We start from the raw sequence: 27,547 nt of genomic DNA, 5'->3' as shown, positions 1-27,547 counted from the left end.
TTTAAAATTCTTCATTTTAATAACACTTAATATCTGATCCTATTAAGTGAACATTATTCTAATTAAAGACAGTTCCTTTGGCTTAGAGGTCTCTACTCTACAGTCTAATATCTAGAATATAGTCTGAATTTACTGTGACCATGTGGGCTATAAGTAAATTGATTTGATTTGATTTGATTTGATTGATCTTCTCAAGAAATACTATCTAGGGGCCAGAGTGGTGGCACAAGCGATAGGGTGTTTGTCTTGCACGTGCTAACCTAGGATGGATCTCGATTCAATCCCTGCTATCTCATATGGTCCCCCCAAGCCAGGAACGATTTCTGAGCACATATCGAGGAGTAACCCCTGAATGTCATCGGGTGTGGCCCAAAATCCAAACCCCCCCCCCCCCCAAAAAAAAAGAAGAAAAAAGAAATTGCTATCTGGTTTTATTGACTTCCTTCTTGTTTTTTCATTTTGTTTTGCTTTCAATAATGACTTTCTCTTCTTTTTTTTTTTTTGGTTTTTTGGGCCACACCTGGTAACGCTCAGGGGTTACTCCTGGCTATGTGCTCAGAAGTTGCTCCTGGCTTGGGGGACCATATGGGACACCGCGGGATCGAATCGCGGTCCGTCCAAGGCTAGCGCAGGCAAGGCAGGCACCTTACCTTTAGCGCCACTGCCCGGCCCCCCGACTTTCTCTTCTTTATTATGTCATTTGTCTCATTTAAATTTTCTTTTCTTTTTCTAAATTCTTTAGGTAGAAGTTGAGTTCTTTCACTTAAGACCTTCTTTTCTAGTATAGGACTTTTAGGTTATTAAATATCCCTCTGAAATACTTCTTTTTGAGATCCTACACTTTCTGCTCTGAGTTGGTTGTTGGGGGAGATGGTGTTTGGGGCCACAACCTGTAATACTCAGGGACTACTCATAAATTTGTGCTCAAGGGTGACCCTTGGTGGTACTCAGTGACCATACACAGTATAGGGATTTTAAACTGGGGTGAGTCACATGCAAACCAAGATCTTACCTCCTATTTATCTCTCCAGCCCTGATCTGTAGTATTTTCACTTGGTTTATATTATTTTTAAAATTTCCTTTGAGTTCTCCCTTGATATATGGATTATTCAGAAGAATGTTATGTAACTGTGAAATAAATTTGGGGGATTTCCAGGACAACTTTCTATTACTGATTTTGGTGATTTCTTTTGGGTCAGAGGGCATTCATTCCATGAATAGAAATAATCCTTTCACCTGTACTAAAACTTACTTGATGGCACAAAACTTCACTAAATATATATTGTCAAATACAAATGAGAGGAAAATTTGGCTACTATTGGTTGAGAGAATATATAAAAGTATACTAGAACAGGGGACAAAGAGATTGCAGGTAATGTATATACAAAAAGTCAAACAAGCAACCACAAAGTTTCTTCTTTTGTAAGAGGGCAACCCTGGTTTCATCTCTGGTACTGCATATGGTATACCATGCACCACCAGGAGTGATCCTGATCTCAGAGCCAGGAAGAAGCCCTGAGCACCACTAGCTAAGGCCCACAAAATCATTTTTAAATTCAATTAAATCAAATCAGTGATGTGTTCTATGTCTTTGCTATTCATATCCATTTTAAGCATATTTGTTCTATAAATTAATGATAAACTCAAATTACAATCGTGGCCTTATCTATTTATCCTTGTCTAATTTTCCTTATAATTTTGTCCTTTTTTAAAATTTGTTCCATACACCAGAAACCACCATCCTCCACGGATCTCTCTCCTTTGTTTCCATTTCCCAGGGCTTGATTTCTTTTGTTGCCTGATGCCAGGGTCTTGAAAAATCACTATTTCATATGCCTGACCTGTTTTTACCCCTCTTATTCTGGGTAGAAGAGGAAATCTAGTCTCTCTCCACTCTATGGTGAACAGAAATGAACAGCAATTTGAATAGTTTTTTAAAATGTTAGATGCCACTTCAAATTATTTACAAAGAAAATGCAGATCTTTTGGGGAAAACAACAACTCTGGTGCAATGTTTCCCCTTACTGAAGACCATAATTGTTCAAATTTTTTCCGTCTCTAATAACCAAAGTATCGAGTATTTCACCCTGATTTTTCATGGCATCAAGTAGATGCTTCCTTCAGCGTATATGGAAATTTTCCCATAGAATGATCCCATGAATTATCGCCTGTAGCACCCTTTTATTTGCACCCCCTTCTCCTGACGTAGGTTATAAACACCAATTATTCTTGGCCTTTTAAACCTCATTGTTTGTCCTGTGGAAATCGACAAGACAGGAATTCTCCTGTCTGGGACCGTCAGGTCAGACAAGCGCCAGAGCCATCTCCCATCTCTAGACTGACGTCCACTGCTCCAAGTGTCGCTCCAGAACCTGCCTCACTGGTCTCTTGCCCTTTCCTCAGGAAATACACCACTGGGACTCTGCTGATATCCTGGACCGCAGCCCTGCGGCTCTACAAAAATATATCCAGTCCATTTCTCCTTTTCCCTCCAACATTACAAAAATCTTTTTTTTTTTTTTTTTTTTGGTTAACATTACAAAAATCTTGATCCCGCTGTCACATTAGCTGTGTTCATATTTTCTTCCCTCAATACAAGTTCTACAGTATGGAAATATTTATTTCTTCTTCCTTGGTAACTGCAATTTAAAATGTTCTTTGAAAGAAAAAAGGTGTGCTTAATTGAACTACAGTCAGAAACAGAAGTAATCTGGGTATTACAGTATGCACCAAACTCCTCTGCTGAAGTCTCCCACCCTGGTACTCTGGAGGATGAAAGTAGGTAAGACCATAAAAGGTGGGTGGATAGGGTCACTGTCTGCTGGGCCCAGAGTGTGGCTCAGTGGTATTGTATGTGCAAGGCCTTGGGTTTGAGCCCCCATATGAAAGGGGAATTGTGTGGGCTCAGGTGGCACCCACATAAGAAAAGTCAGCAGAGTTCTTGCTCTTCTTCCTTTCCCATTCATGTCCTCAAAGCTCACGGGAACATGGAGTGGAGCCAGTGACCTATAGGCACACCATTCCCCCAACTCCAAAGAGAGAGTCTCTCCAGACCTAGGCCTCAAGCCTCCAAAACTCAGAGAAAACAGATTTCTTCTGCTGACATGACCCAGAAGACAGTGTGGAATCAAAGCAGCTAGGATTGACTGACACAGAGGGGTGGATTCAGAGAGTTCAACAGGGTTGGGGTGCAGGCTTGTGTGTACAAGACCCTAGTTAGATCCCTGGTGGTTCCCAGCATGAAGCCACCCAGCCAGGCAGGCCGTGTATCATCAGGAAGAGCCCAAGCCCCCAAGTAGCATCCAGAAGGCCAAAATGCACAACAAAACTAACCAGACTTTAAAATAGGAAGCAAAAGAATATGTGGTTCCTTTCTCTACATCCAAACCTGGGCTGGGGTTCCTGGTTCTCACAGAGCGTGATGCTGGGAAACAAACACTGCTCTGCCATTTCATTCAGAGATTCATCCTTGGAGAAGGGTGGTGCTTTCGTCCTTGGCCTCCAGCACTAACCAAGGCAAGACACCCCACTACCCCATAAATAGTTCCAGTGGAAAAGAAAATCTGGCTCTCAGAAGAATGGGTTAGGAGCACACATCTTGAGCTACTCCAGAGACTCAGAGTCACATCGATCATGTCTCTTCTTTCTCAGGTAAGAGGAATGAGCACAGTGCTTCTCTAGGAAATGCTACCTGCTGACATAAAACTAAGGCAAAAATGGAGGATGCTGGGAAGAGGCTCTGGTTTGGGATGGTGGCAGTAAAGAGGGCTTTGCTAAGGTGGTGACATTTTTGACTTAAAAAAAGTAGGGACGAGGCCGAGAGATAGCATGAAGGTAAGGCGTCAGCCTTGCATGCAGAAGGAAGGTGGTTCAAATCCCGACATCCCATGTGGTCCCCCGAGCCTGCCGGGAGTGATTTCTGAGCGTAAAGCCAGGAGTAGCCGAGTAGTGCTGCCGGGTAAGATCCAAAAACCAAAAACCAAAAACCAAAAAAAAAAAAAAAAAAAAAAAAAAAAAAAAAAAAAAGAAAAGAAAAAAAAGAAAGTAGGGACATAACATGTGCAGGAGTCTAGGGCAACAATAACATTCTAGGTAGAAAGAATAAATAATGCAGGAGGACCAAGAAGGACATATTCAAGCTAAATATTAGCAACAACTGCAGGAATCTCATTATCATCATTCATCATCGTCATCATCATTAAGTGGGGAACTTGGCAGTGCTCAGAGAATATTCCTGGCAGTACTTGAGGGATTATGTGGGATGCTGGGAATCAAATCTGGGTTAGTGGCATGTAAGGCAAGTGCTCTCCACTGTATTATATCACTCCAGCCCCTTCGGAATCTCCTTAAATAGTTATTTCAAGCTTGAGAAAAGTAAATATCATTGGTTTTACTTGCCAAGACTATCCCTAATTCTAACAAAAGTTTCAATTTTCTGGCTTTAAAACAAAATTATGATTCCTCTTCAGCCATATCCCATCCCGCAGGAGGAGTTTAACAACTGGGTTTAAGAACCACATTGCCCCTGAAACATCTTCAAGATTTATCTGAAGGCAAAATGAGAATTAACCTGTCCAGTAACTACATTAAAAGTCTTGAAAATGGTTCTACTTCCAGAGTTTGAGAAGGCTCACAGACTGAAGATGAGCTGTAGGCTCATTCATAAAGGTACAATGAAACGGTTTTTCCAAACATTTCTTTAGTTCTGAATTACTACTACAAAAAAGAAGCAGAGAGCCACCAGGAATCAAAAAGCTTAAAATATTTAATAATAAACTGACTGTGGATGGAAAATAAACTAACAACTGCCCATTGAACAGGGTTCTGGCGATGACAAGAATCATGAGAAAAATCCGCTGAGCGGTGGGTGTGAGCAAGTGACAGCATTGTAACATGCCAGACATGTGTATAAACTCACGTTGACCAGACCTCAGACTGCAGAGGTGGGTGTCCCTGCTCTCCCTGCCTTGCAGGTCCAGGGGAAGACTTACACTGAAGCCTGGGGGTGGGGGTGGCTAAAGGGGCCAACACTACCAGCAGGCCTTGGGGAGTGTACCTCTAGCTTTCACAATCTGACCTTCCCAAGGTCAGGGCGTTCCATTTCTTCCTTCCTACCTCTGCGATCCATTCGCGAACCCAGGCAATTATTTCCTCATCACGGGATAAGCACAAGTCCAGATCTGCCTGGGCCAGTCCTGGGTGCGGAGTTTGTCGCTGTGGGATACTCCAGTTTGGAGTCCCTCCCATGACCTGAGGGTCCTGGTTTGAAGGACAAACTCCATGGTCCCCCCATGACAATCGTCCGTGTTCCACACTTCCCATTCGGTATTTCCCATCCTGAACCGCTCTCTCACTGGCTCTCTTTCTCAGGGGTGCTCCGCTCACCACTCCTCCGCTGCCAGGGTGCTGGCTCCCCACCTTAAAGCACAACTTTTTTCATGTCTCCGAATGGCTCCACAATTCCTTTCCATTTTGTATGTCTGATCTCATCTCCTCCCACACCCGGTCCCATTCCTCATTCTTTTCTCCTAAATGAACCCTTTGTCTCGCTCGCCCACTCACGCCTGGATCTTCTTTCAAGCTACCCCCTACGCTTGGAACAACCTACTAATCCACCAACTACCTGTCCTCAAATCACTTTCGGAAAGTCACTTTAGTCAGTGAGGCCTACCTGAGATCCATCCGTCCACCCACCTGGCCTATTTAAGAACTCAGCACCCATCAGACCCACCTCTCTAAGGCTTGGAGCTGAAATGTTTTTGTTATGGCACTACTATGAAGTGCCATAACACTAACAACAGGGCTTTTAGGTGTGTCTCTCTTGTTGAGCCAAAGAGGAATAAGCAATTCAGAGAGATGATGCTCAAGCCCCTACATCCCACGGTCGCTTTCAATGTGGCAGGATGAAGGAACAGGCGTAAAGCTGGAAAGTCAGCAGGAAGACCCCGCACACTGGCAGGGCATGATCGGAAGTGAGTCACCCCCCCACTGCATGGGAAAAGATGGAGGAGATGGTACACTGGTCCTGCTCTCCCCAGGCCATGGACAATCTACTCCTTTTGTTCTGTGCGTGGGTGTCCAGCTGTGCTCTGCTATACCAGAGAGAAAAGTTACAAGCAAGATGGTACTTGAGAACCCACTGCTATTAAATCTTCTTGAAAATCGGCCATAGAAAGAACACTCTAGCTTCCTGTTGTTCATTCTATTATTTTTAGATATGCAGTCACACTGAAAATACCTTTGTGAGGGGTGTTGGAGAGAGAAAACTCAATGGACTGAGCACACACTTTACATGCAGAAGGCCTGGGCTAGATACCTGGTACCACGTGGTGGGAAGAGTACTTGCAGGGAGTGACCCCTCCCCACTCCCAAGCACTGACTGAGTCAGAAGTAGCCTCTGAGTACCACCACTGAGTGTGGTCCCAAGACAAAACCAAACCAAACCAAAAAAATCTCTTTGATGTACAGTTTCAGCTTTGAATTGTAATTGATTGCATTTGTTTTAAACATAACCACGATGTTCAAAAATTAGCATTATCTAGAACTAATTCTTTGTTGAATGCATAATTCCACTAAAAAGCACAGTGTACTCATGGGATTTGGAGGCAGTCTTTCCTAAGACTAGTTCTCTTATTTGCTTGACTATTAATATTTTATTTGAATATCTGCCTGAAGAATATTAATAAGCAAGTAAATAATTATTGAACTTATATAAGTACAGGACCTCAGAAGAAATCTCATTTGAGTATATGAGCGAGAATTTCTACCACTTTATTTATTTGGGGGGGCGTATTTTGGCCAAACCTGACAGTGCTCAGATCATAAAGGATGCCAGGAATCAAACATGGGTCAGACCCATGCAAGGCAAGCCACTCTGACCACTATCACTCCAGTCCTCTACTACTTTAAAAACACAGTATCAGAGAATGTACCTGCAGAGTCAGATCTGAAATAGTTGCACAATACTTTCTTATGCTTAAGAACAAAATATGCACAGGGGAAGTGAATTCTCAGGTTGTGATGATAAGGAGAAAGTCATACTTCCAAACTAGGGTACAGGGAAAGTCATTATACCCAGGAAGAAGTCTCTGTATTGATCATTGTTCACTTCATGAAGTTCAAGAACATGGACTCAAATACAGTCTCATACAGAGAAAACAGTGACTTAAGTAACTGCCAACAAATTCCCATCCAAAAAGACAATCTACCCCAATCCATTTATTTAACAAGAGAATGGTATTCAGGCTTCATCTCTCTGTTTTGGGACCCTCTCACAGGAGCAAAGCCACAAGGCGACCACAGTGACTTTGGAAATAGATGTCGCTGGTGGGCAGATGCTCAAACAGGTCTGGTTGGGGGTGGCCGTGCTCTATCAGCAAGTTTGGATCAATCTAGTGGATTTCCCCGAAATCCTCCAGAAACACAGGCTGAATAACCAAGCTTCTGTGCTTAACAGGTCCTGTCCCTGAAGGCCTCAAAGGGCCCCCCGAATAAAAGAACACTTGTTTAACAAAGGTCATGGAGAAGTTTCTCTTGAACAAAGCCCACAGGTGGCACAGGTCAGTGCCCTTGATACATCTCTGTGTTTTACTGCACAAAGGCCACAGAGGGGCTGTGAGTCCTGGAGGACTGTTCTAAGGGAGGAAAAGGAAAAGGAAGAAAAAGCTCCCTAGAGTCAATGGTCTAGCTGCAATAGCTTCTTAGGACCAAAGTATGTGGCTGCTATCTCTCTGGAGGACTTCTAAAAAGTACAGGGAGCATGGGGGAGTAAAACAGCAGATCATCACAACGGATGATCCCTCAAATGGCTTATAAAACGGCCCAAAATGCCTGTTTGGGGCCACACCCAGCAGTGCTCAGGACTTATTCCTAACTGCACTCAGGAATCATCCCTGGTGGTGCTGAGGGGAACATCTGGGATGCCAGGGATCAAAACCAGGTCTCCCCTATGGAAGGCAAGCAACCCTCCTCCCCCATTATACTATCATTTCAGCCATACAACCCAGATTTTCTATCTGCCAGAAATGACCAGAATATAAGAACGAGAATAAAAAAGAGCTCATGGAGAATCTGTGCAAGTGACCTCAAAGTGACAGATGCCATTGAGCTCTGACTCCATATGTGGACACTGTCCTATTAGATCAGACCATTAAGTCCAGACACATGGATTCTCTTAGAACGAACCCCACATTGTCAGAGATTAAGTCAAGGTTCTAGCAGGCTACTCTGATCGTCAATGTACTCAGAAAAGGGGGTAACCAGATTATCCAGACAGTGACAGTGCAATAAACATCCCATGTACCACGGAGCAGAAAATACCACAAACTCACACCAAGTATTATGACTGGATACCTCCCGCATAGTAGTGGCACAGAAGAAAAGGTTCCATGATTCATTTGATTCCATCTGGAAAGGAATGGAATCAAAGCCCCTTTCTTTTGTTTAAACTAGATAATCTCCACACATTGTTTTCATACATTGCCTAACACAGTCATGCATTGCTATGTAAGAATCCCGACACCCACCCCTAAAAAGGAAAACAAGGTAATAACAGAAGAAAAACATTGCTTTCTCCAGACTGATATTTAACCCACAAAGAAGATCTCAACCAGGATAGGAGAACTCCAGAGGCTCCTGTCCAATTGGCTGAACCAGGAAGTTATCCCAAGAACACTTGATGATCATGAAGAAATAAGATTACCTGCAGCTATTTATTAGCTGGTTTTAGTCTGTTAACCTTTCTTTTACTGTCTCACATTTCACCTAAAACATACTATAATATCTCTTAGTCTGCAGTTCCACTGCTGTCTGGACCATCAGCACTGGAGATTTTATACTGACATGAAATAGGGCCTATTAGGTGGAAGTTTCCCTTGGAACACAAGGACCATTCTTGTGGGGCTCCAATACTAAAAGCTACGAGACTAAGATGTGGGGACTATATTTTAAAAAGGTATTAGGAATGTGAGCTTCCTATTGACTTATAAACAGTATTGCTGCTTAAAAATAAATGCTGGTGAAGAAATGACGAGCTAAAATAGCTCAAACAAGAATTAAAAATATAAGCGCTTTTCAGTTGGCCTAAAAGCTAAAATGTACACATAGATAGTAACTATACTTCTAAATCCTCCCCAAAGCTTCTGCTGATTAATTTATTTGAAGGAAGAACAATGACACAATTGTTAGTCATTAAGTAAAAGGCATGACAAGGAGACCATGATTCTCAGGGCTGGGGAGACAGCTAAACGGCTGCAGTGCAAGCTTCTGCATGTAGAACCCGGGTTCAAGCTCAAGGACAGGATGCTCCCCCAGGCACTGCTAGTATGGTCCACAAAGAAAAACAGGCTTTTAGCTAATATTAAGAATGAAAATTAGCTGCTAACTGCTCTATCCTCCAGTAAAATAGTACATTTTGAGAATGTCTTGCATCCATCATTTATCCCCACTTGTGGGTGGGGTGAACTTGCACATTCAGGCACAACAATAAACAATTTTTACAAGGATCTAGTAGCTTTGGAAAACATCAAATACTGCATAAAGTATAAAAACCAGACTGAAGACACATGGAGAGTTTAAAGAAACAAGAAATATCTCAGATTTCTTCCATTTCTTCTACAGTCTACACTTCAGTTTTTAATTTTAGCCAGCATTACAAACATCATCAAGTAAAATTATAAATGGAGAACAGAAGTTCAAGAATTTAAAGGCAAACAGTTTAAAATGTGTAAAGGTCAACTGGTATCAGATTTGTAGTAGGTAAGATGATCAGAAATGATTCCAAGAGCAAGTTACTTATTAAGATCATAGTATTAGTCAAAGGCAATGGGAAAGCCATATAAGATTAAAAGTGTAGCTTTTACAGCCAGAATGTCTTGTTTTCAATATTGACTTTGCCATATTCTAGTACAGTACCTATTTATCTGTTTTCTCATCCATAAAATGGGAATGATAACATGATTTCATAAAGTTGTGGAGGATTAACATGAGAATAGCTAATAAGCAGAACAGTAATTGTTATAAAGAACTCAAATATTATTTATTATCACCATTAGTTGGCAAAGAAAATATTTACATGTACTCTCTAATCTAGTGCCTTTAGAAAAATCTATACAACACATCTGAAGTTCAATTAAAAATTAATTTTTAATGAACTGTTTCATAGACAGCTAATTCATAGAACTGTTGTGTAAAACAAGCAACCTCTTAAAACACCACTAATTCCAAGTTTAAGATCAATATAAAAAATGTTCATAGGAAAAAAGTCTTAGAAAAGTAGTAACTTTTCAGCCATCCCTTCTAGCTCAAATCTATAGAGATTTACCATAAATTATAACAGAATGAAAAGGAAATGTCAAAATCTCAAAGGAAAAAAAGGGCTATTGATTGAGAAGAATTTGGTAACAATTTAATTGTAAAAGTGTTAACACTTTTGTTATGCTAAGACATTCAATAAGATAAAACTGTCCAGAGACAGGAGACATAGGACACAGGGTAGGGTGTTTGCATAGCATATAGCCTACCCACATTCAATCTTCAGTAGCCCATATGGTTCCTGAAGCACCAATAGGAATAATTGCTCAGTGCAGAGCCTGAGTAACCTCTGAGCACCACTAAGTGTGGCCCCAAAACCAAAAATTAAAAAGATAAAAGTCATCAGAGCAGCAGGGAGAGCAAGTTGGACTGATCCAACTTTCATAACTTGTGTGATCTTTGCCAAATGATTTAGCTTCTCTAGATTCTTCTCTGCTTCCTCGTCTTTTGTAACACAGAAATAAATCATTTTGTTGTCAATCTCACTTAGAGCGACAGGATTAGAACAGATGCCACTCCCACTCTCAGGCCAAATTGAAAAGGATTTACCTTTCTCATCACAAGCACGATGATTTAGTTTACTGGGTGCCAGAAGGTGGAACATTACCTTCTGATTTACATCACTGCCTATTTTAAATTCTGGAAGTCAAATAAATGTACGGGCTGGTCTGATGACGTGCCAAGGCAGGGAGAGTGGGTGGAATCACATTTCTTCCATATACGGGAAACCTTGTATGTTTAAGTCTGTTAGACATTTAGTAACCAAGAATATTTCTGTAATAAGCAGTTATGCAAGTCTGCATGTCTGAATATGTACATGAAATTCCCTGCAAATGGCAGCCCCAGGGGACGAGCATCCAAGTCGGGGGATTTTGTTGCCTCTGCAAACTGCATGAGAAATGTTCACTGCATTGCTTTGAATATTCATCAAGTCTAGCTACTCCTATTCCCCTATGGCTGCATCTATTAAGGCTGGGATACCTCCTTTATCAATGAAATCTGTACTTGGGGAACTTGATGGGTAAGGGGATTCTATTAGTTGGCTCAAATCTGAAGTTCATACTATTCTTTCCTCCGATGATATCACTCATTTTGTTTCCACATGGCCAAATTCACATGAAAAGAATAAATTCTGTTTTTTTTGTTGTTGTTGTTGTTGTTTTTCAGATTAAGATTTTATCTTCTGTTTGGTCAATTGATTGATTTGGCAGTTTAGTATAGATCACCAGGGGAGATTTGGTATAATGTTTATTTTGAGAAGAATTTTAATGTTTCTATTGGTCTTCAATAACTCTCACAATATTTTGAAATGGGGCGGGCTGGGCCATACCCAGCAGTGCTCAGGAGTTACTCCTGGCTCTGAGCTCGAGAATTACTCCTGGGTCACACAGGATGCCAGGGATCAAACTTGGGCCAATCGCATGAAAGGCAAGCACCTGCTATATTATCACTCCAGGCCATCACGATATTCTTATAATAACCCAAGGCACAGAGAAATGACTCAATGAACTGCACATGCGTTTTGCAAGTAGGAGGCCGAGGTTAAAACCACAATACCACATAGTTCCCCAAAACCCACCCAAACAAAACCCCATACACAAAGCTCAGAGAGGTCCTTGAGCATCACCAGGTGTGGCCCAAAACAAAACCAAAATCAAACTAAAAATGTGATAAATGGAAAAGACATCTCCAAGCACTGCAATTTAATTATAATAAATGATTTTGCTTCTCGAAAATAGCTTTGAATTAAAAAGGAAACCAGATTGAATTTTAAACATATGCAGGATGTATTTTTACCTATCTGTTATTTCTAAAGCTTCATTCTGTTATTAGTATAGTCACTAGACTCTACGATTTATTTCTGCCAAAAGGAAACATGGGGAGAGGGGGTAAAAGCTTAGAACTACTCCATTTTCAAAAGATTATCTTGTGTGGTGTTTAAATTTCAAAGGCAAATTGAATGTAGACTCATTTTACTTTTTTCCTCTGAGTTGCTTCCGCTTAGCTCTAGCCACCAAAGAAGATGCTAGTTTTGTATTTTTATGAGGCATCTTTGAAAGCATGTTGATACTGCTTTGATGGTCATGATATCCCATGTAAATTGGAAAAGTCGAGAATATGCAAAATAAGCAACTGAGAGAAAAGAGTGATGCAATCACATATTTAAGAATAAAGAACCCTTCCTTTGCCAGGTATTCTATTACACGTACATGGAAACTATAACCAGACACCAATAGCTACAATATTTCCTTATCTGACAGTGCTATCTTGAATGTTCTTTGAAGACATGAGAATGTTGTAATAGGATTGACTGCTTCTTACTGCTGCCGTGGCCAAGTCATCTCTGAAACAGCAGTAACTATTAGATTGGACAAGTCTGTCAGAAGTTCATGGCAATACACAAATCATTCATTTCTATTGAAATGATGTATCCGCTGTTTACCTAAGTAAGTATCCTATCAGATGGTACACATTAGAAAATTAAAGGTGGAGGGAGAGAAAGAGAGAAAGGAAGAGCGGGGAGAGAAAAAGACTGAAGAGGAGAGAGAGCACAACCTCCCGAGCAATTTTTTTTTTAAATTAACTACTTACTATTCTTTTTCCCTATTTTTCTGAACTAACTGTACCTGTTCTGCCTTAAATTAATACAACATTGGAAACTAACACAGTAAATCTTAAGATGAACAGCTCATTATAGAAAATGGAATAAGCTTTATGACAGGATCAAGTAGTGAATATGTAATTCAAAAGGAAACCATAATGGTTTAAGTAGGATAATACATTTCATTTCATGCCACAAAAGTGGCAGAGAAATCAATAAGGCATATAGCCACAACAGAATTATTCAGACAGTATCTTATGCACAAAAATTATTATTATAGCTTCAAATAGTTAGATACTACAGATTTAGTAAATGGCATATACCATAACAAGTACATTGCAGTAATGAAAACAAAAATCTTCTTTCAAGGAAGCTCATAACTACAATGTGTTAGATTTAAGAAGATGCTACTCTTTCAATGCAGAGAAATAAAAACAGATGAACAGATGTACATGATGTTTTTTCCTTCTTTTTTTTTTTTTTTTTTGGACATCCTCAGTGGTGCACAGGAATCACTCCTGGCTTGGCTTGGGGGACCCAATTTTAAAAAATTCTGAAGTGGGGGCTGGAGAGATAGCATAGGTAAGGCATTTGCCTTTCATGCAGAAGTTCATTGGTTTGAATCCTGGCATCCCATATGGTCCTCCGAGTCTTTCAGGAGTGATTTCTGAGCTTCGAGCCAGGAGTAACCCCTGAGCGCTGCCAGGTGTGACCCAAAATCAAAAAAATAAATAAAATAAATTCTGAAGTGGGTAAAAAAAACATTCTTAATCTTCAAAGCCCTAGTTTAGGTATAGATATTATTTAATATTATGCATGTCAAGAATTACAGAAAACCCATCCCATTAAAAAGTAAAAATAAATCTGGGCCGGAGAGATAGCATGGAGGTAAGGTGTTTGCCTTTCATGCAGGAGGTCATCAGTTCGAATCCCGGTGTCCCATATGGTCCCCTGTGCCTGCCAGGAGCAATTTCTGAGCCTGGAGCCAGGAATAACCCCTGAGCACTGCCAGGTGTGATCCAAAATCAAAAAAATAAATAAAATAAATTCTGAAGTGGGTAATAAAAACATTCTTAATCTTCAAAGCCCTACAAGTTTAGGTATAGATATTATTTAATATTATGCATGTCAAGAATTACAGAAAACCCATCCCATTAAAAAGTAAAAATAAATCTATAAAATAACTCTAATCTGGAACTATGGGAACCATATTCTGTGATCACTTATAGAACTGGATTAAACAGATCTCTCTGAGCCCATCAATCCTTGTAATTCCTTGCCATCTAGTAAAATGACAGTATACTGTGTTTTGCAAGCAGAAGGAAACATCAAACACATGTTAACTTGGGGCAGAGGAAGGAAAGCAAAGATAAAAAAGAAGAAAAAGAATTGAAATTGCCCAAGTCGTGTGTGTGTGTGTGTGTGTGTGTGTGTGTGTGTGTGTGTGTGTGTGTGTGCGCACGCGCGCGCTTCATACAAGCCAAGCACAAGCATTTTGATCACTGGGTCACATGCCCAACCTTCAAATCATATTTGTTTCAGATCACGTTAGATCCTTCTATCAGAAGAAATCTCTTTTCACAAATTAGCAATTTTATGTTTACCTAACAAAGCGAGACTTTTCCCAGAGAGTTTCTTTCTTCACCTTGAACTCCTCAAGCAATCTGACATCCAGCGGACCCAAGTCATAGCTGAGGAAAGAGCTGCTTATTCAATGACACAGAACAGGAAGTCCCAGTGGCATGGAAGACTTCTCTGTGATCCCCAAAACTGTATGTGCCCCCTTCTAACCCAGGCATTTTTAAAATTTATTTTTAATCAGCATGAGTACAAAGTTGTTCATTATTGAGTTTCAGTTCTATAGTATTCAATACCCTTCCTTTCAGCAGTGCATATTTCCCTCCTCCGTTTTGCTTTTGCCCTTCCCCTAGTCTTCCCTGTGGCTTGCTTCTATGGTAGATATTCTTTTGTTTTTTTGGTTTTTTTTTTTTTTTTTTTTTTTTGGTTTTTGGACCACACCGAGTGGTGCTCAGGGGTGACTCCTGGCTGTCTGCTCAGAAATAGCTCCTGGCAGGCATGGGGGACCATATGGGACACTGGGATTCGAACCAACCACCTTTGGTCTTGGATCGGCTGCTTGCAAGGCAAACGCCGCTGTGCTATCTCTCCAGGCCCTGGTAGATATTCTTATGATCATCCTCTTTCTTCTCTCGCTCCCCAGCATCCCATATGGTCCCCCGAGCCTGCCAGAAGCAATTTCTGAGCCTCGAGCCAGGAGTAACCCCTGAGCGCTGCCGGGTGTGACCCAAAATTAAAAAAATAAATTAAATAAATTAAATAAAATAAATTCTGAAGTGGGTAAAAAAAAATTCTTAATCTTCAAAGCCCTACAAGTTTAGGTACCCCCTCCTCTCCTGCCTGCTTCTATGGCTGATTCTTCTCCTCTATCTCCTCCTCTCTCTCTTCCTCCTCTCCCTCCTTCTATGACAGATACTTTTCTTCTACTCTTTTTTTCCCTCTTTTTTTTTTTTTTTTTGCAATTGTTACTGAAGGGGTATCATGCATATCACTTTACCTCCTCTCAGCATCCAGTTTTTGTCCAGAGGGATCATTCACAAGTATCAATGTCATAGTGGTCCCTTTCTGCTCTAACTGTACTTCCCACTATTTGTGACAAGATTCCTACCAGTGAACAGTCCTCCTTACCCTTATTTCTATTGTCTTTGGGTATTATTACTATAATTTTGTTTTTTGGGGTTTTTTTTTTGCGGGAGCACACCAGGTGATACTAAAGGCTTACTTCTTGTTATAAGCTCAAAAATCGCTCCTGGCTGGGAGGACCATATGGTATGCTGGACCATATGGTATGCTCCATATACATATATATATGTGTGTGTGTGTGTGTGTGTGTGTATACATACATGTATCTCCATATACATATATATCCCACAAATGAATGTGATTATTCTATGGTCATTCTATGTCTATCCCTCCCTCTCTGACTCATTTCATTTAGCATAATACCCTCCATATCCATCAATGTATAAGCAAATTTCATGACCTCATTTTTTCCTAACAGCTGCATAGTATTCCACTGTGTAGACGTGACAGTTTCTTTATCTACTCATCTGTTCTCAGGCACTTGGATTGTTTACAGATGCTGGCTATTTTGAAGAGTGCTGAAATGAATATAGGAGTACAAATGGCTTTTGTGTCATGTGTTTTGGGGCCCCTAGGTATATTCCCAGGTGTGGTATTGCTGATTATATGGGGTTTTTTTTTGAGGAATTGTTCATATTGTTTTCCCAAAAGACTATGATCTCACCAGCAGTGAATGACAGTCCCTTTTGCCTTGCATCTGAACCAGTTCTGGCTGTTCTTGTTCTTTTTGATGTATCCCAGAGACTTCTTTTTTATTGGGGGGGTCCAACACCTGGTGACCCTCAGGGGCTACTCCTGGCTATGCACTCAGAAATCGCTCCTGGCTTAGGAAATCATATGGGACACCAGGGATCTATCCCAGGTACATCCTGGGTCAGCCTCATGCAAGGCAAACCGCCTTCCGCTGGGCTATCCCTCCAGCCCCTCAAGAGACTATTTTATTTTATTTATTTATTTATTTATTTATTTATTTATTTATTTATTTATTTATTTATTGTTTTTTTGGGCCACACCCATTTGATGCTCAGGGGTTACTTCTGGCTAAGCGCTCAGAAATCGCCCCTGGCTTGGGGGGACCATATGGGACACCAGGGGATCGAACCATGGTCTTTCCTTGGCTAGTGCTTGAAAGGCAGACACCTTACCTCTAGCGTCACCTCTCTGGCCCCAAGATACTATTTTATTAAACAGAGCCCCGTTAGACTTCCAGTCTCCAGAAGCAGGCTGGAGAGCCCTGGGAGTAAGTTTGGATGGATACTACGAACTGCCTACCCTCCTGTGAGCCTGAAAGTCCTACCTGCCCTGTTGGGGAGCCCTCCTGAACTCCCTGATTGGGAGTCACACAGTGGAAGAGGGACAGGGAAAGACAGCAGGCCTCTAAGTCTGAAAAGTCTACGGGACAGAAATGCCCAATCAACTGACCGGTAATGGGGCATTCTTCAGTCACAGTAGCCAGGAAACATAACTCAATCAGGGATTTGAATACTCTGAATTTTGATGGTTAGAGGCCAAATACTCTATTTTTAATCTTTCGGAGTGGTTCATAATTGTCAACTGCTTCACAAAGAGCACAATGGATTGCCAAAGTTCAGAAGCCCAGGACTACACTGTTAATAGGCTTAATTTTTAGAAGAGAACTTTTAGAAGTTTTAGAAGAAAACTTTTAGAAAAGCTGATGTCTTCCATCAGTATTACAAAATAATAATAATAGGGGCCGGAGTGGTGGCAAAGTATTAAGGCTTTGCACGCGATTGAACTAGGACATACCACGGTTCAATCCCCAGGAGTCCCATATGGTCCAAGTCAGGAGCAATTTCTCAGCACATAGCCAGGAGTAACCCCTGAGTATCACTGGGTATGGCCCAAAAACCAAATAATAATAATAGTAATAATAATAACAATAACAAAATAAGTTTTGAACATGGCCTGTGTTCTTTTTCTGTTTGGTAGCACCAGACAGCAATGCACTTGAGCCTGAATCAAAATAAATAATGTCACCTCAATACTGAACTTCACCTTGAGTTGCTCTTATCTTGGGCCCAACTGAAACTGTACTTGCAGCCAGTATTTGATACCAGGGCTGTACATATAGTCATTCAGAAATAAAGAAATGTAGGTGTTTTCTTTTTTATATGTTTTCATTAACTTTATTCAGCTCTCCATCCTAAAACCTAAAAATGCACTTAAAGAATTTAAAACTGACCACAAAAATCTAGGCAAAATAATTTATCTCATATAATAACTGCAATAAATTAAAATGTTCAAATGTGGGGGCTAGAACACAGCAGATAGGATGTTAGTTTTGTTTTACTAATACCAAGATAATAATGCCTAGTGATACCAAATAAGAGCAAATGATAAAGTACAAATGGAATATTATATCCAATTCTAGTTACTAAGTTTTCTAATTGGTGGTGAGCTGATAAATACAGATCATACTGGGAAAATAGAAGATTAAGTCATGGGCCAGAGACAAAGTATAGCAAGTAGGGTGGCTTGCCTTTCATGTGGCCAACCCTGGTTTTATCCCCAGTATCCCATCTGGTCCAAGAACCACCAGGAGTTATGCCTGAGTGCAGAGCAGGAGTAATACCAGTGGATGTGCCCACACCCCACCAGCAAAAAAATTAGTACTGAGGGTAAGAGATAATTTCTCTATTTCTAGCAAGTGTACAAGTTCTATCTCCGGCTTCTTAGAGTATTCACTTACCTGATAATCACTAAAAGTCATTGGTTTTAGTTTGAAATTTTCTTCTGTTTCATGGAAACATTGAGTCTGTTGTTTTCACTTGCTTATCTCTCCCTTGAGCCCCATAGACTCTCAGTTGTCTAACCGGCACCACAGTGAGGTGCTGGTGAGGCCCTCTCACCTGAGGAGCTGCACTGTCTTCCAATCCTAATAATCAAGGTCCTTTCACTTACACTACTGCTTAGCTTAGTTTATGTTAATTGACCCAAACACTCTATTTTAATTCTAAAAGTGATCTTTCGCTTTGAGAGAACCAAGACTTGAATCTAGGGTCTCACTCCTCTGAACCTCTACTTCTGAACCTTCTAAATGATAATTCTAAATATTTGCATTATATCTAGAAGATAGTCATAGATTTCCTTTTATTTCTCTAGTGACATAGTGAAGACACTGCCTTCAAACATAACTGGCTGGGGCCAGAGCAATTTATAGTGGGAGTCGGTAGAACATCTGCCTTGCATATGGCTGACCTGGGTTTGATACCTAGCACCCCATATGGTCCTATGGGCTCTGCCTGAGTGCAGAGCCAGGAGTTAATCGTTGAGCAAGACCAAGTGCTACTCAAAACAAACAAGTAACAAGAAAAAAGCAAAACTTTCTGCTAAGAATACATACAGCTTTGGTCAAAGTGATCTCTTAGAGAAAATGCAAGCTGACACCCAGCAGTCCTGCACTGGTGCCCATCTGCCTTGGTGAGTAATACACATGGGACAGCAGGCACTGACTTTCTCTGAGACTTGAGCATGGTGGCTTGTCTCTTTCTTTCTACTCCCACCATCAGTATGTTTAATCTACATCCATTCATGACACACTGCATCTTGCTGGTTTAGTAACTACCCTATGTAAATAAAATGAGTAAGAACCACTCGACGCCAATGGATAATTTCTATCGTCTTGGAAGATCAAATCTGCTCGGTTGAATGTGCTTCTATCAAAACATGGGTGAAGCCTCCGAGACAGCACTCAGGTGGACTTGCAGAGCAAGACAGAGAACTCAAAACTCACATGTAATTATGAGTGACTCTGGAGTCTAGTTCACACACAAAGCACACAGAGCACTCCCTCCTATTATACATCTCGAGTCAGAGGGATTTTCATAGGATGCAAAATACAAGAGAGCCTTCTGACAAGCTTACATGACAACAGTGTCTGACACTGTTCAGTGGCTGAAAGTGTTTCTCATGAAGCAAAATTAAGGGGGCCTTTATAAAGAAACAAATTCTAGTCCTTCCTTGTAGAGAACCATTTCCAATCTAAACTTCCTCTTTACCCAATTAATGGATGTGTCCCTCCCATTAAAGCATGCAACTAATGGTCATACACGGCATGCAGCATGCAGTAAATGGACAGCAGAGGTTAATAACCTGGAAGCATAGGATCTGAGAATGTGAGAGCAAGTTAAAGACAAGAGTTCCTCTCCATTGTCACTGAGGGTCGAGAAGCAATGCTGAAGCGTAGAACAGTGAGAGTGGGGGAAATACAGTTTGTCCAACACATAAACATATCTCCGCAAGTGGCGGCAGGTATAACTGAAAGACAAAGGTAAAAGGAGAAAAAACACAGAGGAGTTTTCCTTTGAAGAAGACAAATCATTCGTCATGTCCGCAAAGCTTTTTGATGTATTTGCACTAGATGGTGCCCAAGAAAAACAATAACCAACAATTAGAGCATAAAGATTTATACATATATATATATATATAAAGGCAAATGAACTTGATTTTAAAATGAGCGAAAGAACTAAATGGACATGTCATTCAAGATAAACAAATGGCACATAAGCACATGAAAAGGTGCTTCATATAACTGACTCATTGAGGAAATGTCAAGTTTTGGTAACAGTGAGGTAGGTCCACCTGTGAGAATGGCCAAAGTTCAGAGCACTGACACCACCAAATGCAAGTGAGGATTCGGGGCAACAGGAGTGAGGCTCCTCCATCGCTGGAGGGAAGGCACAGTGCAGGCATTTTGGAAGACAATCTCTGTTTTCTTACAAATGAAACATGTTCTTAAAATATGTAATCAAAGTCCTTAATATCAAAATCCCAAATTGAGTTGAAAATTTTTATCACAATAATTTGCATATGGATGCTTAAAGAAGCTCCGCATGTCCCTATAACTGCAAGAAGTCAAAAGAGATCAAAGGGTTTTTTTTTTTTGGGTGGGGGGCATCTGGGGAGATCACACCCAGTGGCGCTCAGCAGTTACTCCTGGCTCTGTGCTCAGAAATCGTTCCTGGTTGGCTCAGGGGACCATATGGGATGCCAGAATTCAAATCACTGTCTGTTCTGGGTCTGCTGTGTATAAGGCAAACACCCTGCCACTATGCTATCTCTCCAGCCAATCAAAGTGTTCTTCATTAGGTAAACAAGCAAGTAAACTGGGGTGCAACCAGGCAATAACATGCCATGAACAGGCATGAAAAACCAACATATATGACCCTGGAAATAAGAAGCCAATCTCAAAGGTTACCTACAGTCTGACCCCATTACACAACAGTCCTGGAAAGGCAAAACCAGGAAGGCAATTAAAAGATCGTTTCTAAGAAGAGATGAAGGGTAAAATTTTAGAGCAGTGGAATGACTCTAAATGATAACATAGTAATGGAAATATGTGATTATATATTTTTAAGACTCACAGAATGTACAATACCAAAAATGAACACTAACATAAATGAATCAAATAAAAAACCCATAAACAAATCTTTTCAGAGTCCAGGGATACAGCCCCATGGTTAAGCTTGTACACAGCATATTTAAGGCCCTGGTTCAATCCCCAACACACCACACACACACACACACACACACACACACACACACTCTCTCTCTCTCTCTCTCTCTCTCTCTCTCTCTCTCTCTCTCTCTCTCTCTCTCTCGATTGAAAAGTGGAAAAAGGGAAAAGATATTGACACAGGAAAGCCTCAAAGTAATATGGTGGTACTATTTAAACATTTAGATTAATTTGGTAGAAAAAAAGTGGTGTCGGGGCCAGAAAGATAGCATGGAGGTAAGGCATTTGCCTTTCATGCAGAAGGTAACTGGTTCAAATCCCGGCATCCCATATGGTCCCCCGAGCCTGTCAAGAGTGATTTCTGAGCCAGGAGTAACTCCTGAGCACTGTCGGTTGTGACCCAAAAAACAAACAAACAAACAAACAAAAAAAATTCTATCATAATAAAGAAGATACCAAGATAGAGAATATATATTGCATAGGGGCTGAAGCAGTGGTGCAGCTGTAAGGTGTTTGCCTTGTATGTGGCTGACCCAAGACGGACCTGGGTTTGATCCCCCATCGTCCCATAGGTCCCCCAGGCCAGGAGCGATTTCTGAGCACATAGCCAGGAGTAACCCCTAAGCATCACTGGGTGTGGCCCAAAAACCAAAAAAAAAAAAAAAAAAGAGAGAGAGAATATATTGCATATGGACGTGTGAATATTTATGTGTATATACACACACAAACTTCATATCATTCAAAATTTGTGAAGTGACACTCTTAAAAAAGACATTTCACATTGATCAATGGCTAGAAGATTTAAAAAAAATTAAAACTGCTAAGAGTTCATGAATAAATCATATATCTAAGAGTCAATAAAAACTCTGACCCAGATAAACATGGAAAATATGAATGGTAGAACATGGCTTTTCATGGTGTACCTTTTGTACTTACTATTTGGCCTTTCTGCTATTTTAATGTTTCATTAAAAATTAATGACCAATGTTTAACAATGTACAGAGGCAGAGAAGTGCTTATAGCAATCAAAAGAAATATCCTAAAGCAGAGAAATATAAGGTCTGTTCATCGTCAAAGAAAGTCCAGTTTGAGTGATTAGAATATGAGACTAATGTGAAAGGTAAAACAGTTTCTGAGGCCTTACCTCATGAAACTCGGGAAGAAGTTACATTAAATCACTGGCCCTTCATGGAAAACTAAAGCATCAACTGAACAGGAGACTAATGGGTGGGTTCACAAGTGGTGGGCCTCAGGGCTGACTCGTTGCTCTATACTCAGGGGTCACTACCCGTGGTACTCAGGGCATGATAGGCTGATGATAGGGACTGAACGTGGATCAGCTAAGCAAGGCAACTACCTTACTCCTGTACTCTCTCTCTAGCCAGACTTGACATATTTTTAAGATGACAAGTTACAAGGCAAAGATAAAATTGGAGAAAAGCAAGAGTTGACAGATAAAACCAGACATAGGCAAGTGTGGAAAAACAGGCACCAGTAAGAAGCTATTGCTCTAGTTTTGACATGCATTGCTGGTGGCTTAAAGCAGAACCACAACAGAGTCAAATCACATTGCAGAGGCAACATCAATAGGACTTGATTACTGATTGGAGTGGAGGATGGTGTCAGTGGAAGAGCAATTCCCTGACTTGTGGTTTCTCTTTTCTTTTCATTTAGGAACTAAATCAAGTGTGTTTTCAGAGACAGGAAAAATAAAGGAAGGATAGTTTGGGTTTTTGTTGTTTTTTTTTGGCAAATAAATGAGTATAATTTTGAATAATTTCACTATTAGATGCTACCATAGTGCAATGTCAATAGATGTTAGTTTATGAATGATTGAGGTGAAGAAAGGGGTTGCGGAACTTAGCAAGGGTCAGAGAGATAGTACTCCAGGTTTGGGGCTTCCCTTGTTCATGGTTGACTCCCAGTTCAACATCAATTCTATGAATAGAGCTTAAGAACTGTGAGGCAGAAGTAGCTGCCAAGCAATGCTAGGTGTGTCCCCAAATCTCAAAAGTAGAATCTTTAAGTATTTGTGTGAGGGCTGGAGCAATAGTACAGTGGGTCGGATGCTTATCTTGCATGCAGCCAACCAGGTTCAATTTCTGTACCACATATGGCCCCCAAAACCTACCAGCAGTGATTCCTTGAGCAAAGAGCCAGAGTGACCTCCGAACACAGGGATTTAAAAAAAAGGTGTCTCACAAATGAAAAAAAAAAATATGTTGTCTCAAAAAATTTGTGTGAGACAAACTAGAGTGAAAAAATAGTCAAATAGAAAATCCCAATGCTTTAAAGTTTGCAAGTATTATTGCTTCTCGGCCTTTTGGCTAAGATCAAGTGTAGTATCTGTTCTTATCAGTTTAATATCTGATATGTCCTCTATCTGAGGACAATATATTAAATGGATTTTTGAAGCTGGGAGTCGGAAGAGGAGCTTGCTCCATCCACTCCGCGCATCGACCTGGTATTGCAGTACCTCTGGGAACGGTGCACCCCTCCTCGGGGAAACAAACTTGTTAAAGGAAAGATTTGATCTTAGCTGTATGTTTGTTAGAACTGTAATTCTTTCTGCGTTTCCACTTTGCTTGGTAGTATGTATTACTTGACTGCTACTTGGGTTTTTCACTTATTTCTTATACTGCACTCTGCTTTTTGCGCCATTTCTTGAAAGAGCTGTTCTTATACTGCTGGGTTAGGAGCTGGGAAGGAAAAGGAAGTACAGGGTTTGAAAGAAAAAAAAGAAAAAAAAAAGCTTGCAAGTGTTGAGTTGGGGTGTGGGGGATATTGGGGGTAAAGAACACTAGTGGACGTGACATAAGGACAGTAATAAAAGGCTTGGGCACACTGGTGGGGAAGACACTTTGCACATCAATACCATGAATGTTAATACTATTGTAACCACGTTATCTAAACCATAATTCACTTAAACTATAAATATTAATAAATAAGGGATACTATATGGTAGCTAGAAAGGTAGAGAGAAAATCTGAGCACATTTTTATGATTCAGATGTCAATAAACTGTGCCAAAATGATCACAGTAATAATAGGTCTTTAAGATAATTTTCATATCTGTGAAACATATATGTATAAACTTTTCAGGCTGTATAAATAAATGGTCCAAAATCTTATCAATGGAGTTAATACTATTAAATCTAGCTCTTTGTTTTAGAAATCTTTAACTTTTTATTGATTAATAGAAGTTAAATGGAAATAAATAATTTCCATTAACTGATGATTAACAGATACCTGATAAGTCAAATTGTGTAAAAAAATATTCATATTTTCAAAGAAAATATACAAAAATTAAAAAGTCCTAGATTTTAATTAATATATTCTTTAATTATAATTTGACCATAAGTCCAGCTTAATATTTTCATTTTCATAGCAATTACAATAATGGTAAAGATTGAATTAAAAAAAAATCAGTCAACCCTATGCTTTGAAATTACTAGTTTTGAAGTCAGGTTAATCAATAGTAGTGCTTAAGTATAAATCAAGGCATAGAAAATTAACTTTTAATTACATTAAGTTGTCATTAACTAATCCTTATGAGCATCTACTGGTTTTGTTACTGAGTAAGATTTTAATTATGATATTATTTTCAAAGCATGTGTTACACATAAAGTTAATAACATGTTTTAGAAGATACAGATATAAAAATGGACTAAAAATATGACTTGCATTTTCTATAGTACTTCAGAGTCAGCCCTAATGAAAGAATTCCCTCTAATCATTCTTGGAAAAATAGTTGAATGGCATCTGATTAAAATCTTGCTGCGACAAAAGAGCGACATCTTGGCTGACTTTTTCCAGACATATACTAATCTTTAAATATTCTCAGAACATTGATAAAATTACCATTTCCTTTCATGAATGGCATTACAGTATCAACCTTTTTGATGAGCATAAGATTACCTTGAATTTCTAGCAGTTATTCCCCTTAAACTGAGACCAATGTCATGCACTCCAGGGCAAAAGCTTCCAGTCCTCTATATTTAGAGCTTAAAAAGGAATGTCATCTTACAGAGCTCTGCTTCATTCTAGCATATCAAGATAATTTTTAATGTGGACTCTTTCTGACTTTATGTTTTACACAGCTGAGATTACCTTTCAAGATTTAATCTAAGAAAATCACTGATAAATGCACTGAATAGAACTGGGTCTAAGGCAGGCCTTCTTGGGGAAAAAGCACTAGAGTCCTGTGCCAATCATCAGTCAGTTCAGAAATACTGACTTTATGTGGCTTTGGTTTTTAAAAACTTCCCATTCATGACCTTTCTGGTTTTCATTTCTTCTGTCCCCAGTTTCCATGGTGTCGATTAAAAATCCATAGAATACTCATTAACAAATAGAAAGATTGGGAATGGAGCAATAGAGCAGTGGGTAGGACATTTGCCTTGGATATAGCCAACTTGGGATCAATTCCCAACATCTTAAGTGGCCCCTCAAGCCTTCCAGGACTAATTTCTGAGAGTAGAATCAGAAATAACACTTGAGCATCAATGGCTATACCCCCTCAAAAAAGTTAATGTTGGCTTTATGTTATGAAACATTACATCATAGATAATGCTTGAGTGTCTATATTAAGAAGAAAAAAAAAAAACACCTCTACTGGTGCTTAAACAAAAAACCTGAATAGACAAAGCTAAAATTTTGAAGCTACCTGATAATTAAGTGAGGGGTTTTTTTGTTTGTTTTTTGCTTTTTTGGGCAATACCCAGTGATGCTCAGGGTTATGCGCTCAGAAATTGCTCCTGGCTTGAGAGACCTCATGCGATGCCCATGATTGAACCCAGAACCATCCTAGGTCAGCTGAGTGCAAGGCCCTACCACTGTGCTATTGCTCCAGCCCCATAATTAAGATTTTTTTTTAAACTGACTCTAAGAAATACCCAGTTTAATCAATAATTCAATTCACCAGAAGAAAACAAAACCACAAGAAAATTTAAAACTTGTGTTCCTTAAAATGGCGACTCGCTACCACTTCAAACAATCTAGCAGGCATTGTGTGCTCTCTGATATGATCACAACATTATAAAGTTTAAACCTAATCCTTATGGATTATGTGATTATGAGAGGAATCCAAATTGAGAAGCAGTCTTCCGAAAAAGGGGGATGAGGGAATCCTGTTTAGTATTATTCTCATTTGAAAGGCTTTCTAGACTAGGAGTGGTTGATGGCCTGTTCCAGATAAAGAAGATGAGTAAGGAAATCCTCTGGGATTAGGTCCCAGATGAGGAGTAAGAAGGCTTTTGTTCCCCTAAAAGTGAAACCAGTGGGCAAATTAAATAAAAAACAAAACTTTTTTTTTAATTTTTGGGCCACACCCAGTGACACTCGGGGGTTACTCCTTGCTATGTGCTCAGAAATCACTCCTGGCTTGGGGGACCATATGGGATGCCAGACACCTTACCCCTTGCGCCACTGCTCTGGCCCCAAATAAAAAGTCTTAAAGGCCTAGCCATTAAACTCTTATTCTCTTAGTGTTCATCTTCCTGATTTTGGTACATGTTCCTGCTATTAAAAATACACAGAGAAGGATTTGGAGAGGCAGGACAGCGGGAAGGCGCTTGCCTGCCTTGAACATGGCTGGCCTGTGTTTGATATCCAGCATCATCAGGAATGATCCCTGAGAGGAGAATCAAGATTAAGTTCTGAACACCACTGGGTGTGGCCCCCAGATAAGGAAAGAAAAAAAAAGGAAAAGGGAAAGAGAGTGGGGCCAGAGTGGTGGCGCAAGCAGTAAGGCACGCTAGCCTAGGACGGACCAAGGTTCAATCCCACGGCGTCAGATATGGTCCCCCAAGACAGGAGTGATTTCTGAGCATATAGCCAAGAATAACCCCTGAGTGTCACTGGGTGTGATCCCCCCTCAAAAAAACGAGTTAAAATAAAAAGGGAAGAAAAAAATATCAAAGATATTAGTGCTGCAGGTAGAACATGTCTCTAAATTTATTGAGACACCACCAGAAATCAGAGAGCATGAAACAGGTTGGTAAAAGAGTAACATTCATGGGTCCTGAGTAGAAGACAAAAGAAAATCTTCATACCATTTTTGCAAATCTGCAATCTCAAGAAAAAAGGTTATTGAACTAAATATTAAAACATGAAATTTAGGGGACGGAGAGATAGCACAGTGAAGAGCCTTTGCACACAGCCAACCCAGGATGTATGGTGGTCCAAATCCCAGCATCCCATATAGTCTCCCGAGCCTGCCAGGAGTGACTTCTGAATGCAGAGCCTTGAGTAACCCCTGAGCACAAAAACAAACCCCTGTGACACAAAAACAAAAACTAAAAGAAAAGAAAAGAAAAAGAAAATTTACTTTAGGAACCGGAATGTAGCTCAAGTGGTGATTTGTCTGCATTTGATCCCTTGACCCCACCACAGACATATACATATAATCAACACCACCAAGTGTGACCCCACAATGGTTTTTTTTTAAAATCAAACATATTTTAAAACAAATTAATTTAATCTAAAATATAAAGAAAA

General features: G+C 40.1%; 1 protein-coding gene and 1 non-coding gene across 3 annotated transcripts in view; one reads left to right on the top strand and one right to left on the bottom strand.

Annotated features, from left to right (window-relative positions):
- DYM (dymeclin) overlaps positions 1-27,547 on the bottom strand; it is a 340,760-nt gene that overhangs the window by 153,547 nt on the left and 159,666 nt on the right. The window contains exon 14 of one of the 2 annotated variants that reach the window (XM_049781531.1): positions 19,688-19,852. The exons of the other annotated variant lie outside the window; for it this stretch is intronic. Within the exon in view, the coding sequence (XP_049637488.1) occupies positions 19,688-19,852 (165 nt within the window). The remainder of the gene's footprint in view (positions 1-19,687; positions 19,853-27,547) is intronic. 2 annotated transcript variants of the gene reach the window in all.
- LOC126021327 (U2 spliceosomal RNA) lies at positions 23,358-23,548 on the top strand. The gene has a single exon (XR_007499874.1). It is a non-coding gene; the product is annotated as a U2 spliceosomal RNA (small nuclear RNA).

Source organism: Suncus etruscus, chromosome 10, assembly GCF_024139225.1.
Source record: "Suncus etruscus isolate mSunEtr1 chromosome 10, mSunEtr1.pri.cur, whole genome shotgun sequence".
NCBI classification, from domain to species: domain Eukaryota; kingdom Metazoa; phylum Chordata; class Mammalia; order Eulipotyphla; family Soricidae; genus Suncus; species Suncus etruscus.
Note: the sequence above shows the minus strand (reverse complement) of the source record. Positions and strands in the feature narration are given on the sequence as shown.